At 55.0% G+C, this 13,722-nt stretch overlaps 3 protein-coding genes across 4 annotated transcripts in view; 1 reads left to right on the top strand and 2 right to left on the bottom strand.

Moving 5' to 3' along the window:
- The first annotated feature begins 8,871 nt into the window (after nt 1-8,871).
- Nucleotides 8,872-12,453, top strand: SLC25A35 (solute carrier family 25 member 35). 2 transcript variants are annotated; one of them, XM_008687988.2, is made up of 5 exons: nt 8,872-9,810; nt 10,662-10,727; nt 11,041-11,193; nt 11,550-11,684; nt 11,854-12,453. In XM_008687988.2, exons 1-5 carry the CDS (start codon nt 9,436-9,438, stop codon nt 12,025-12,027), a joined length of 903 nt encoding a protein of 300 aa, XP_008686210.1. In that variant the 5' UTR covers nt 8,872-9,435; the 3' UTR covers nt 12,028-12,453. The 2 variants fall into 2 exon arrangements, with proteins under 2 accessions (XP_008686210.1, XP_040485943.1); XM_040630009.1 differs by lacking the exon at nt 11,041-11,193.
- On the bottom strand, nt 12,428-13,716 carry LOC103660492 (ran guanine nucleotide release factor; the record flags this gene model as incomplete). Its single annotated transcript, XM_040630012.1, has 5 exons — nt 12,428-12,700; nt 12,926-13,011; nt 13,109-13,265; nt 13,494-13,610; nt 13,697-13,716. Coding segments are annotated over 5 exons (504 nt in total), but the record flags the coding sequence as incomplete, so codon positions are not given.
- Nucleotides 12,428-13,722, bottom strand: part of LOC121102620 (ran guanine nucleotide release factor) — a 2,651-nt gene continuing 1,356 nt past the window's right edge. The window contains exon 6 of the mRNA XM_040630010.1: nt 12,428-12,554. The gene's annotated coding sequence lies outside the window, so the exon portion shown is untranslated. The remainder of the gene's footprint in view (nt 12,555-13,722) is intronic.

Raw genomic sequence — 13,722 nt, 5'->3', positions numbered from 1 at the left:
TTAGCTGCTAACCTGCCCTCTGGGTGCCAGCCAGTCCATTATTTCACACCAAGGCACCCCCCTCCAGGATTCTACCCCCCTCCCAACTCTGCATAGAGCTTCCTGAACTTACCCTTATCTTTCTGGAAGCAGTTTCTACTTTCAGCCGGTCCTGTCGACCCCTTGGAGCAAGGCGTGTGGGGCCAGGTCTCCAAAAGTCTGTTCCTGTGTTTCTGGGGCGGGAACAGAGGGCCCAGATTGAGATCTCCACAGAGGAAGCCAGTTCCTCAGCCCCACCCGGCCATTGTGTCAGGCGTGCGTGCATGTGTGTATGTAGGGGGGAGGGAAGCCGGGGGAGAGGGCCCAGGAGCGGCGAGGAGATCTGAGACCACTCTCCTCCAGGTGGGCACGTGACATTTGCTGGGACCCCTGCCTGTTCCCGGTTCTCAGTCCCCTTCTATCTGGGTCCCAGCCCCTGACTCTCCCTCTCCCACTGGGAGGCTTTGACGTCAGTCAGCACCCCTGGGGCTGGGTGGGCAGAGGACCCTCTCACCCCTAATTTGCTGTGCGCGTGAGAAGGTGAGTCCCCAGGGCTGGGGGTGTGCCATAAAAACAACTGAGGGGGTGGAACGAGCCACAGCCCAGCCTGGATGCAGGTTCGTGGGAGAAGATACAAAGGCAGTTTTAAAATCCGGGGCCTCTGCCCACGCCCAGGTGCCACTCTTTCTAGATACACACACACACACACACACACACACACACACACACACACAAGACACTGGAAAGAAAAGCCAGAAAACTGGGATAGCAATGTATGAACACCTTCTCCTCCAGGTGAAAGGCAAAATTTTCCCTATGATCAACCAGGCACCATGTGATCCACTCCATTCTACGTCTGCTCTGCTCGCAGGGGCCTTTGCACTGGCTGTGCGGGCCGCCTGGAAGCCTGCCTCCCCAGACGACCCCAAGGGGGAGTCCTTCACCTCTTCAAGCCTCTGCTCAGAGACCACCTTCTCATGAGGCCTGCCCCACCACCGGAAAATTGCAGGTCGCAGCCCCACACCGCATTCCAGACCCACCTTCTTTCCCACAGCAGTCCTTCCCTATGACATACCAAAATGCTGGGGTGCAGGGTGGCTCAGTCAGTTAAGCGTCTGACTCTTGGTTTTGGCTTGGGCCCTGATCTCAGGGTCATGGGACTCAGGGTCATGGGATTGAGCCCCGTGTCGGGCTCTGCCCTCAGCAGGGAATCTGCTTTTCTCCCTCTCCCTCCCCCATCTCTCTAAAATGAGTAAAGAAATCTTTTAAAAAAAAAAAACCAAAATGCTTACTATTAAATTGATAAATTATGTTTATAGTTAATTATGTTTTCATGTAAGCTTCTGGGACGGCTGGGTGGCTTAGTCCACGAAGGTCTGCCTTCAGCTCAGGTCATGATCCCAGGGTCCTGGGATCGAGTCCCATGGAGGGTTGTCTGCTCAGCAGGGTCTGCTTCTCCCTCTCCTTCTGACCCTCACCCCTGCTCCTGCTCTCTCTCTCACATAAATAATCTTTAAAAAAAATAATAATAACATTAAAAAAGATAACCCAAGGGGTGCTTGGCTGGCTCACTCAGTAGAACATGTGACTCTTGAACTTGACATCATGAGTTCAAGTCCCACACTGGGTGTAGAGATGACTTTAAAATTATTTTCATAAAAACAAAACAAAACGTAGCCCCAAAGTGCTGGTTATTAGCTGCAAACACGAGTGGCATTCAGCACTGCATAAACCACACGAGGCAGTGCAAGCAGGAATGCAGACAGCAGAGGTCCGGGGTGAACTAGACCACCCTGGGCTCCTTGACCTTCCCTTTTCCTCTCTCTGTCCCGACAGACCCACCTGGAGCCTTCTCATCTGCCTGACTGTTGGGGAGACATGTCCCCCACTCCCAAAGGTAGGACAGCATGTTTTGGGGAACGGAAGCTCCCTGGAACTACACTCCGAATGTTCTAACATCCCCGACAAAGGGGTTCTACCGGGCCCACTGCTCCAAGCACCCGCAAAGACCAAAACCGCGACTTTCCAGAGCTATAAAAATCACCATCTGTTTATTTATATGTGCTCCCCGTCTCATTCCGAGGGGAAACTGAGCTCTGAATTTTAGATCATGCGATATACACCAGATTATTCTCGCACAAACATATCGTATTATACAAATGCTGTTGCAAAGGCAGTGAGGGTTTTGAATGTAGTCATACGCTCTCCCATCACCCCCACGAGACAAAGGCTTTCTGTTTCCATATTCCAAAGGTAACGGCATAGTTTCCGGTCTGTATTCTGCCTCCTTCTCTTGGCATTGCTTTAGGACCATTGGTCATGTGGCCACATGGTCTTTGTCACTATACATTTTCCTGGACTATGATATCGCACCAGCTAGGTTTTACCATCTTGCTAAGAGCAGTAACAGTCTTCTAGGAAGCGTTTCACCCCCACCCCCACCCCTCCCCACTCCATCTGGTTCCAGTGGGACAGCCAAGCACCATAGCCTCCTCGCGGCCGTCTGACCCGGGTCTGGTCAATCGCGAGACCCCATTCCTCTGGCCACAGCGACTGGCCCAGGAATACGCAAGTCACCCCAGCCAAGACAGCCTCCTTCCCTGGGCTCCTGGGAAAGAGCCACTTTCTCTTTCCTCCAAGGTCACAAAGCAGGAACAATGTAAGCCCAGAGCAATCAGACTTGGCCTCCCTTTCCCCTCCCCACCCCCCTGCAATGGAGGAAACTAGTCAATAGTGGGAGAAAATGAGCCCCATACCCAAGAGAAGCAGAGCCAAGGCATGGAGGGGCCTGACAACTCATGGGAGTCCCTTGGACGGCCCCATTTCCTGAGCCACTGATTTCCCTTTTGTACTTATGCTAGTTTGAAGCTGGGTTTCTGTCCCTTATCAAGAAAGAATCTTGATGATTACAACCCATTCCCTTGTGCAAGACATGTGGGCAGCTTTCAGGTTTTGCCATTATGATGAATGCTGCTATGAACATCTTTTTTTTGGGGGGGGGGGAGGTCCAAAACAAAATGCTTTCAATTTTAAATACAATTAACGAAGTAATCAAGGAGGTTCGATGTGATCGGTTTTGAAGATTCTTTTCTGGAAGGACACAGGAGCCCCCGCATCTTACCTCCCAGCGTTTTACCTCTATAATAGGCAGCCTCAACTGTTCCTTGAAAATCAGGTAGGGCTTAGCCAGGCCAAGAGGCAAGACGTGGATGCCCATCTGGGGAGACCACAGAACAGAGTGAAGAGGAAAGAGGGTCCATCTGGAGAACTGTGAAGGGGAATCTTAGGGGCGCCTGGGTGGTTTAGTTGGTTAAGCATCTGACTCTTGATTTTGGCTCAGATCATTATCCCAGGGTCCTGGGATTGAGCCCCACGTCAGGCTCCTCAATGAGTGTGGACACTGCTTAAGATTCTTTCTCTCTCTTTGCTTCTCCCCTTCCCCCTGCTTCTGCTCTTTCTCTCTCTCTCTCTTTTTTTTTTTAAGGGAATCTTAGCTTTTTGAAATGGAAAGAGGGATATGAGGCAGGAGGAACAAGAGGTCACATGGTGGGCAACTAGACAGGGCAGAACAGGCACTAAAGGTTTCTGAGCCGGGATGGGGGAAGTGGACAGTGTTAGTTTTAACTCGCTCTCCCCTCTTCTGGTACCTGGTTTTCCTTTGGGGAATTGCCCCCCCCGCCCCGCTCCCATCATTCTAGGCCAGATGGCCCATTCTGGGGGTGGTGCATGACCCAGAAGCAGCCAGTGAACACATTCTGTCTCCCCTAGCTGCTGAGGTTGGTTCAGGGTGAGCGTGTGATGCAAGCAGGGCCAAAGGGTAATCCACGCAGGACTTGGGGCTCCACGGGTTGGAGAAGGGACTCGATGCTCGCTGGTAGCTTACTTCCCAGGATGGCTGCCGCAATCCCTCCCATCCCAAATGCCCTTTTGCAACGTGACTCTGCCATCTTCATCAAGAAGAAGAGTTTATTTTCCCTCCAATTACATCTGGGCTGGCCCCGCAACTTGCTTTGATTCAGAGAATTGGGGATGAACTGACACTGTGCCAGTTTGGGGGCCTGAAGAGGACCAGCAGCTTCTGCTTTGTCCTCTTGGGAGCCGGCCATCGGGTGCAGAAGTGTGGGCTGGACTACTCGGTGGTGGGAGGCCACGTGGAGGGAGAAGCCACTGGGAGAACCAGGGTGCCCCAGCCACCAGCTAGGATGGAGGTCTTAGGACACGGGACAAGGCCATCTTGGCTCCTCCAGCCCCGCCCATCTGACACCACACCCGGGCATCCACGCTGAGCACTGCCCAAATTCTTTCACTTTTTTTCCCCCCTCAAATTCTTGATCCACAGATTCAAGAGCAATGAAATGGTTCATGTCTCACGCCACTCAGCTTGGGGTTGATTCATTATGCAGTCGTGGACAAGCGAAACACTGTCTTTCCACTGGGGCTGTGAGGCTGGGGGACACAGGCGTAGAACTGCTGGTGGCCATCAGTGAGGTGGTCTCAGAATAACACCGACACAAGCGAGCGGTGGAGAGACACAGATTTGAGTCCCTGATCCCGCTGGCCTGAAATCATAGCTGTGTTTGCACTTTACAGTTATGTGACTCAGTAAGTCCCCCACCCACCCACCCACCCCCGTTCTATAAGCTGGCTTGGGTTGCGTTTCTGTCACTTGTAGCCCAAAAAAGGCCCTTACGAAGGGAGAGGAGCTGACAATGAAAGAAATGTTGAGTCCGACTGGTCTCTGAGAGGGCCAAGACCTTGACTTCCACTGGAATCCTTCTGGGAGTACAGACACCCCCCACCCCCCGCCGCCCCCACTGGGTGTGAGAGGAATCAGAAGGGGGCAGTGAGGAGAGGATTGCGGGCTCTGGGAATCTACACAGGTTCTGATTTCGGTGAGGACAGAGGATCCTGTCCCATGGCCACCAGGTGGAGTCTGAGCCCCTCAGGTGCGGGACCTGACTGCCAAAATGAACCCATCCGCATCCAGGCCACCCTAGCAGAGGGACAGCAAGAGGCACAGCCCAGTGCCCAGCATCCCCAGCATCCTCCTCCCTCCCCTCTCTGTGGTTCTACCCCTTCTCTCCAGGACCTGGGGCCCACCTTTGGGTTTGTCCTCTCAAATTCGTCCACTCCTCTCAAATTCGTCTCAGGACATTCATTCCCAGAAAAGATGGTAACAGTTGACAGTAATCAAGTGACATGGTATTAGCAAAAGAATAGACACAAAGAGGGGCACCAACATTATTCAGTGACAAAAAGACATGGATGAAGCTTAGATGCACATTGGTAAGTGAAAGAAGCCGGTCTGAAAAGGCCACACACCTTATGATTCCAGCTATAGAATATTCTAGAAAGGCAAAAAAAATAGAGAGTGAGAAGAAAGATCAGATGTTGCCGGGGCAGGTGGAAGAGGTGAAACGCAGGGGATTTTTTTAGAGTGGTGAGACTGTTCTGTATAATACTGCCCTGCATCTGTCAAAACCCTTAGAACTTTACAGCACAGCAAGCGAACCTTAATATGTGCAAGTTTTAAAAAAATCATTTAGGATGGGGAGGCATCTGGGTGGCTCAGTCGTTTAACCGTCTGACTCTTGGTTTCGACTCAGGTCCTGATCTCAGGGTCGTGGTCAGGCTCTGCGCTCAGCGAGGACTCTGCTTGAGGTTCTCTCCCTCTTCTCCCCCCTTCTCTCTCTGTCTCTCAAATAAATAAATAAATCTTTTTTAAAAAGTAAAAAAAAAATCCCTTAGGAAGCCAAGGTCTCCCAGGAAAGAATGCAGAATGTAACCAAATCTAACTATATTCCAAATGTATGATACAACTTTATCAAAGAGGGTAGGGTGGGGGAGGTGCCAAGTAACTTCAGAAATGCATGGAGTCTCTAAGAGGACAGGCAAAAGGAAACTGCACATGAGCGTTGTACTGGAGTCGATCAGGTGGATTCCCGTGGGGTTATGGGTTCACAGTTCTGAGAAGTCCTGCACATGCACACTGGAATTGAACAATGGAAGTAAGTGGATGGTGATAAGAGGAGTCAAGTTGCTCACTGTTGGAGCGAGAGTTTACAGAGAAGCACAGAGAGGGGGTTAAAATGATCCACGCAGCAATGGATTAGAGCTGGGGACAGCAGTATGAACTCATGCGCAGCTTAACGAAGATACAGATGGTCACACATAGAAATACATACATGGGTTACTATACACACATACATTCACTTGCCTAGGAGGGTCTCAAAGCAATGATACGCCAATGGCGACAAGCACATCCAGTACCCAGATTTGGGTTTTTTTTTTTCTCTTAAAGATTTTTTTTTTAAGATTTTTTATTTATTTATGTGACAGAGAGACAGCCAGCGAGAGAGGGAACACAAGCAGGGGGAGTGGGAGAGGAAGAAGCAGGCTCCCAGCCAAGGACCCGATGTGGGACTCGATCCCGAGTCCCACACGCCCCAAGCCGAAGGCAGACGCCCAACGACTGCGCTACCCAGGCGCCCCTAAAGATTTTTTAAAAGCAATCTCTACAACCAATGTGGGCCCATTTTGGTTTCTAATACCATTCTTCAATACAAGGAACTGGGTTCTTGGAGAAACGGCTGATTGTAGCACTGGGGCAGGGAATATAGAAAATGAGCCTGGAGCATCTTGTTTTGCCGAAAATAGGGAAACGCTTTAAAAAAATCTTTTAATTACACATTTTTTCTTGATGGTGATGTGTCAAAGAAATACACGAAGCAAGTAAAAAAGCTCCGAGGGCTAAAGCTAGAACCCTTGGGGCAACAAAATATATTGACTTACAACCCAAACTATAAAGTAAACATCCATGAGTTCAACTGTTAGAAACCAACAGTTGAATAAACAAATCAATGAGGGAGACAAACTTCCCATGAAGAATTCCAAATAAGTTGTGTAGATACTTCTCCCTCAAGGAGGCACCTGGGTGGCTCCGTTGGTTAAGCAACTGACTCTTGATTCTCACTCAGGATCCAAGGGGTCCTGGGATCGAGCCCTACGGGGGGGGGGGGGTTGCCCGCTCAGCGGGGAGTCTGCTTCTCTCGCTCCTTTTGCCCTTCCCCCCACTTGTGCTCTTTCCAAAACCTAAGCACACACCATAATGACCTGGAAGGTTTGTTAAAACCGTCACTCCTTCACCTCCTGTTTACCTCCTGATGCAGGAAGGCTGGGGCAGGACTAGAGAATTTGGATTGCTCCAGGGACCACGCTTTGAGAACAACTGGTGTGAACTCCAGGATTAAAATGATTAAAATACTGATTAATTCTCATCCCATCCACCAGGTGGAGAAATTTCGGAGGATTCACTGGAAATTTTCAAGGGACTCTCTCGGAGCCCCTCGAGACGCCCAGGAAGAAGCCGCGTTGTCTGCTCTGCTTTACCCTCCACCCCTCCTGTCTCCCTAATGCTCAATGAGGTAGCAGTGCGAGGGCGAGAGAGAGAGGGGACTCAGACCCAGTCCCTGGGGGGCATCCAAGAACCCCCAGGGTAGTGAAAGGAGTCAGATAGTAAACAATCGCTAACGAAAATGAGAAATGTGGGTTAACTGCTTGAGGAGCAAAGCAAGATGGAAATGACTGAAAGTGGAGAACTCAAGAGAGCTTCAAGGGTCAGGAGAGATAAAGCCCAAGGTGAGGAATGGTTTGGGAATCACCAAAAGAAGGGGGAACGGACATTCCCAGCAGTGGAAACAGGGTACACGGGGACACGGGTCTGGCAGCTCTTGCCTTTTCTGGAACCCTGATAACTGGGCACTTTGCAGGAATCCAACACTTTGACTCGGGTAAGTGCAATAGACAATTAGCATTCCCGTTGACAAAGGAAGCCGCGAAATGTTAACTAACTTGCCTAGGTCATCCAGCTGGTAAGCAAGAAATCACACACACTGGAGCTCCAAAGGCGCTCTGAGTCTAAATCTGGAGGCTGCCTCACACGCAGGAGGCAGCCTCTGCGTCCTCCTCCCCCCCACCCCCCGCCCCAGCTGACATCCCCCATCCTGCTTTCTTTCTCCAAGCCTTCTTTCTCCTTCAACCCTTCCCGAGGTTGCTAGCTTCCCCAGTCTCTTTTCTCAGCTCTCCCGTGATTAGCCGTTCCCAGACTCATGAGCAAAGGCAGGAGTCCAGACTCCCAGGCGCTCTCCCACCACTAGCTGACAGTGGAAAGCTAAGCCCGGGGATCCACCTCCCCGCCTCGCCCCGTCCACCCTTCTCGTCTGGATTGCCGCGAGGATCGAGAGCTCAGGGCTGTGACTGAACTCCCACGCCATCCTTCAAGGCCCGCAGCCAGCCACGCCCCGGCGCTGGGACCTACGAATCCTGACCCCAGCCTCAGGAGATCCGTCCGGTCCAGCAGGTGTGTCCCCTCCGCACCTGCGGGCGGAGCCGCAGCTTCCGGGCTCACCTGGGGTCAGAGCCCGCAGGGGAGCGGATCTGCAGTTTGGCAGTCCCTGTCCGCCGCTAACCCGCACAGGAGGCGAAGGGAGGGGCGCCCTCCGCCCGCACCAGAAGCAGCGCCAACCCCGCTCCCTCCCCCGCCCAGTAGGGGGCTGCTGCCTCTGCGCTCGGCCTCCGCGCCTGTCCCGTAGCCCCGGGCCCAAGCTCTCCTCCCCGGGAGAGCTACAAGCTCCGCTCCCGGGGCGCCCCTCCCCGAGCCCCGAGTCTGGGGCGCTGGCGCCGGCGCGCGGGGAGTTAATTCCAACCGCCTCCCCGCGGATTCCGGGGGCCGGGTCGCCGAGAGCACCTCCCATTGGCCGCGGAGCCGGCTCGGCGCTGATTGGCTGGGGCTGCCGGCCCCGGCTTGCCTCGGCTCCCGATTGGGCGCCGCGCTCCGGTGGCTGGAGTGTGGCGGTCCGGCCTCCGCAGGCTACCCGGAGTGAAGCTGCTGCGGGCTTCGGCGCGCAGCTGCCTGGAGACGCTCATCCGAGGCTGGAGTGCCGACTTCCTTCCCCGATACAGACGCCACCGATCTTCTCCCGGATCCTCTTCCTCCGTAACCTGCTGCTTTTCTTTTTCCTTCCTCCTGGCTCCCATCTCCTGAATCCGCCTTTTCCTCCCCTGCTCCCGGGGCCCGGAGCCCACCATCCCCATCATCCCACCTGCCATCCTCCTGGCTTCTTGCCCCTCCTTGACCTCAGATCCCGTGACCGACGGAGCCCTGTCGTAACCTTCTCACCAAACTCCCCTAAACTCCTTTTCCTTCTCTCTTTGCCAGCTCCTGACTCCTAAATTCCAGCTAACCCTTGACCTCTTGACCTCTGGCTCTAACATTCTGGACTCCAGACCTTTAAGTTCCCATCTCCTGCAGCGGGGGACCTGCTGACACGGAGGCCTCCCCCTGAGTTCTGAGCCCGTTTCTGAAGCTAGTTTTCACTTTCTTGCTCCTGGGCCACTTCCTGTTACTGCCCCCCCACCATGGACTTCTTGATGAGTGGCCTGGCAGCTTGCGGGGCCTGTTTGTTCACCAACCCCCTGGAAGTGGTAAAGACCAGGATGCAGTTGCAGGGAGAACTGCAGGCCCCCGGCACCTACCAGCGGCACTACCGAAACGTCTTCCATGCCTTCATCACCATCGGCAAGGTGGATGGCCTAGCTGCCCTGCAGAAGGGACTGGCCCCTGCTCTCTTATACCAATTCCTGATGAATGGCATCCGCTTGGGCACCTACGGGCTGGCCGACGCTGGGGGCTACCTGCACACGGCCGAAGGCACCCTCAGCCGTCCCCGCAGCGCCGCGGCTGGGGCCCTGGCGGGGGTCATGGGAGCCTACTTGGGGAGCCCCATCTACATGGTGAGAAGAAGGGTTTTGCCTGGGGCCTTCAAGCAGACCCTTGGTGTAGGGTGGGGCCTGGGCCTTCACAGCCTGACACTGAGATTGGAAGTGGGTTTGTGTTGGGGATGATGAGAAATTTGAGTGACGTACATCAGCGGGCGTGGGGTCAGGGAAAGACCTGGGGAGGACTAGAATTAGAATCGCACAGTCTCCCCCTTTGAGTTTTCTGGAATAGGTGAAGGGTCAATAGCCTGAGGTCCAGAGAAGGGAAGTGACCAGCTCAAGGTCACACAGCTGCTTGGTGCTAGGACTAGGTCCCGCTTTGTGCTCTTCCTGGAAGACACTGGGAGGCAAGCAGTTCTGGTCTCACTCCCGGGGTGTGACATTCAGGGACAGTGACCCCTCCAGAGTCAGCCTCCCCATGTCCCCATGGGTGTTGGTTTACAGATGACCCCTCGCAACCTGCCCCAGAGTTAGACAGGGAGCCTGGTCACGGTGGTGGCTGGAGATCCAGCCTGGGAATAGGAGCTGGCATGAGAGGCTGGACCCCTGAGTGTTGCCGAACGGGAACAGTCTTAAGAACTGTTGCCATTCTCCAACCTCTCCATCCCCCACCCAACCCCCAAGGGAAGGAGGATGTAGAGGGGGTGGGGTGTCTTGCAGTGCTAGGAGATCCATCCCCTGGGACTGGAGCCAAGGGACACAGAGTCTCATGACCAATGTGTTAATGGGAACAACAATAATTATCAGATTAAAAGGATATTCCTTGCTGAACACCCTAGAGGAAGTGTGGCGGGGTCAGGCGTTTGGGTCTTTGAGGTGGGAGGCTGGCCACTGGGCCATAGGCTGTGCTACTCTCTTGTTCCCAGGTGAAGACACACCTACAGGCACAGGCGACCTCAGAAATTGCTGTAGGGCACCAGTATAAGCATCAGGTGAGGGTTTCCCAACCCTGCTGGAGCCCCTGCCAATTCTTTCCCATTCCGCCCACTCCCTCCCTGTCCCAACTCTCCGCCTGCCCCCAACAGCTTCAGCCCAGCGCATCCATCCAGCCCCACCCTGCCCCTATTCTGCGGCGGTGAGGAAGGGATCAAGGGCGGGTGGTAGACACATTCCGATTCTAAGTCCACACGGAACCGGTTGTCCAGACGTTGGGTGCCCGTGAAGGAGCCATCCTTGGCAGTGTGAGGTGGCAGCCCCTGATGGTGGGGTGACTGAAGCCCACCCCCATGGTCTTCCCCCTACCAGGGCATGTTTCAGGCGCTAAGCGAGATTGGCCAGAAACATGGTCTGGTGGGGTTGTGGCGTGGGGCCCTGGGCAGCCTGCCCCGAGTTATCGTCGGTTCCTCCACCCAGCTGTGCACCTTCTCGTCCACCAAGGACTTCATCACTCAGTGGGAGGTACTGCCCCGGGAAAAGGGTGGAGCCACCCTGGGAATGCGGGCAGGGGGCGGGCAAGCTGAAGGGGGCCCAAGGGGACAGTGCTCCCGGTCAAGAACGGAACAGCAGGAGGCCTCGGGGGTCTCTGACTCTTTATCCCTTCCCTACGCTCCTCTTGTCACTTCCTCCCAGACGGTGCATCTGAGTCCTCGAGCGTCCTGCCCTCCCTCCTTCACGGTGTTGTCACACGGTGTCCTAACTGGTGGCATGGAAGCTGGCTGAGTTACCACCTCTCTTCTCTTGCCCCAGGGCAGCTCCCGTCCTTTCCCAGGGGTCGAATGACTGGCTGACGAACCTCTTCCTCCCTCCGCCCTTAGATATTTCCTCCCCAGAGCTGGAAGGTGGCTCTGGTGGCTGCCATGGTGAGTGGCATCGCGGTGGTGCTGGCCATGACACCCTTTGATGTGGTCAGCACAAGGCTCTACAACCAGCCCACCGACGCTCAGGGCAAGGTAAGGGAATGCTCTGGAGGGCCGGCAGGCAGGGCAGGCCAGGCAGTGGGGAAAGCACGTGGTGGGTGCAGGTGGGACAGCCTCAAACACAGCCCACTGAGATGAGGCCCCTGGTGGGTTCTGACAAACGCCTTCCCTGTGCTCTCCGTCCCTCTGCACCTGCTCTCAGGGCCTCATGTACCGGGGAGTGCTGGACGCCCTGCTGCAGACCGCGCGGACAGAGGGCATTGTTGGCATGTACAAGGGTATAGGTGCCTCCTACTTCCGCCTCGGCCCCCACACCATCCTTTCCCTCTTCTTCTGGGACCGGTTACGCACCGTCTACTACACGTACACCAAATGACAACAGCCACTCTTCCACGCACCAACTCAGCACTCCTTGGACACCTCTGCCTCCACTCCTATGTCCTGGCAACTTCTGACCGGGTGACCTTTCGTCCCTCCAAGCGGGACAGCCAACTCCACTTCCCTTCTGTTTTCTCAGGGTTGAGTCACTACAAGGGACAGTCTCCCTCCCTTCCTTGGGTGTCACTTTAAACCTTCCCTCCCCGTCCTCCTGGACACTTCACACCCCCTCTCTCAGGGCTGAACCAGTCACTCCAAAGTATTCCCTCCTGTTATTTGGACAGCCTTAGGTCCCTTCTGATCCTATTCAGAAACTTTTAATTCCCCACTCCAAGACCAAAGGGAACTGGAGGGACCCAGGTGTCCTGTTAGATGCAAAGGCACAGAGATATTATCTTGGTTATAAAGCAAGTTTATTTCTGCAGATGGGAGATGTCTTACGTTTATGCACAGGGAAGGAATTAGGGGCATATATCCAACCCCATGTTCCCCTTGAAGAATGGGGTCCCCGTGAGCTACAGCGGCCTCACTCAGTGTTTCAGCATCTTTACTGGGGACCAAAGATGTTAGGGTCGTGAAGGGTCAGACTGGTCACCAGCTGCTCAAAGTCACCCAGGCTCCAGGGCGGAAGTGACAGATTTGCAGGACCAAGAGATAACCTATTGTCAGGGCTAAGGGGTGGGGGAACAGATGGAGAGAGACTATGATCCAGGCCTCAGGTGGGGAAGTTCCCACTTCCTGTGCCCTGGAGGACCTGGGTATCTGTGACTCCAAACCTCTGGCCCTCTCCCGCTTTCCTGGAGGACCCCACCAGCCAGTCTCCCTGGCTCTGTCCCTCCCAGAAGATCCACCCGGGGACCCAGTCATGAGCCACGAGTCCTTTCTGTCCTCCTTACGGGGGATCATTGAAGGTGAGCAGGAGATCAGTCTGGTACCGGGGCAGCCGTAGCAAAGCCTGGTGCACTGTCACATCCTTTGCTACCTAAAGGGATCAGAGTGGAGATGCTTACCCTGACCCCCTCTCCCCCCAGGGCCACTCTCTTCACCCCTCCGGGAATCCCACACTCCCTTGCCCTCACCTGCTGGTTTTCTTTAGCCACCTGCTGCTTGCCAGAGAGGACCCAGGCTTCTTGACAGCAGCTCCTCAGAGCCAGGTTCTCCAAAAGGAGGGGCTGCACACTGTCCACTTGCACGGCCCTAGCCCCCTGCACCCCGCCCACGTCCTCAAAGTGGTACCTAGAGTAGGGGGAGCGGGGTCAGGGAGGGACCTCTCTCACCCCCCCACCCCACCCCTCATTTCCCCAGCATCTTTGAGTCCCTTAAGCTTCACTCACTTCCGGTGATAAGGTGTTGCCCTTGGAGTTCTCATTGCCCTGATTAACCGTCCAGCCTCAGGCCCCGCCCACCTCCTCGGCTCCGGCCCTCCCATTGGCCAGCCGCGCGGGCGGCCACCTCCTCCCTCACCGCGCAGCCTCCTCGCCCTGCACGTGGGCCTGCAGCTCCAGAAGTTCCACGATCAGGCTCTGGTCCGTCACGCGGTGGCATAAGACTTCCTGATTGTCCGGGACCGGTCGGAGGTCGCTGGAGAGAGGCGAGGCCGACCCCGGCTGAGCCCCGCATCTGCCCGCGTCCCACCCGGCCGGCCCGCGGCGCCCGCGGCTTCTCACCTCAAGTCAAGGGCCCCGGGAGGGAG

The sequence above is a fragment of the Ursus maritimus genome, unplaced genomic scaffold (genome assembly GCF_017311325.1).
Source record: "Ursus maritimus isolate PB19 unplaced genomic scaffold, ASM1731132v1 scaffold_14, whole genome shotgun sequence".
NCBI classification, from domain to species: Eukaryota; Metazoa; Chordata; class Mammalia; order Carnivora; family Ursidae; genus Ursus; species Ursus maritimus.
Note: the sequence above shows the minus strand (reverse complement) of the source record. Positions and strands in the feature narration are given on the sequence as shown.

Coding starts and splice junctions, on each gene's coding strand:
- SLC25A35 (XM_008687988.2), top strand. CDS start 9,436: ATGGACTTCTTGATGAGTGGCCTGGCAGCTTGCGGGGCCTGTTTGTTC. Junction 11,194..11,549: donor ACTTCATCACTCAGTGGGAG/GTACTGCCCCGG, acceptor CTCCGCCCTTAG/ATATTTCCTCCCCAGAGCTG. Junction 11,685..11,853: donor CCACCGACGCTCAGGGCAAG/GTAAGGGAATGC, acceptor ACCTGCTCTCAG/GGCCTCATGTACCGGGGAGT.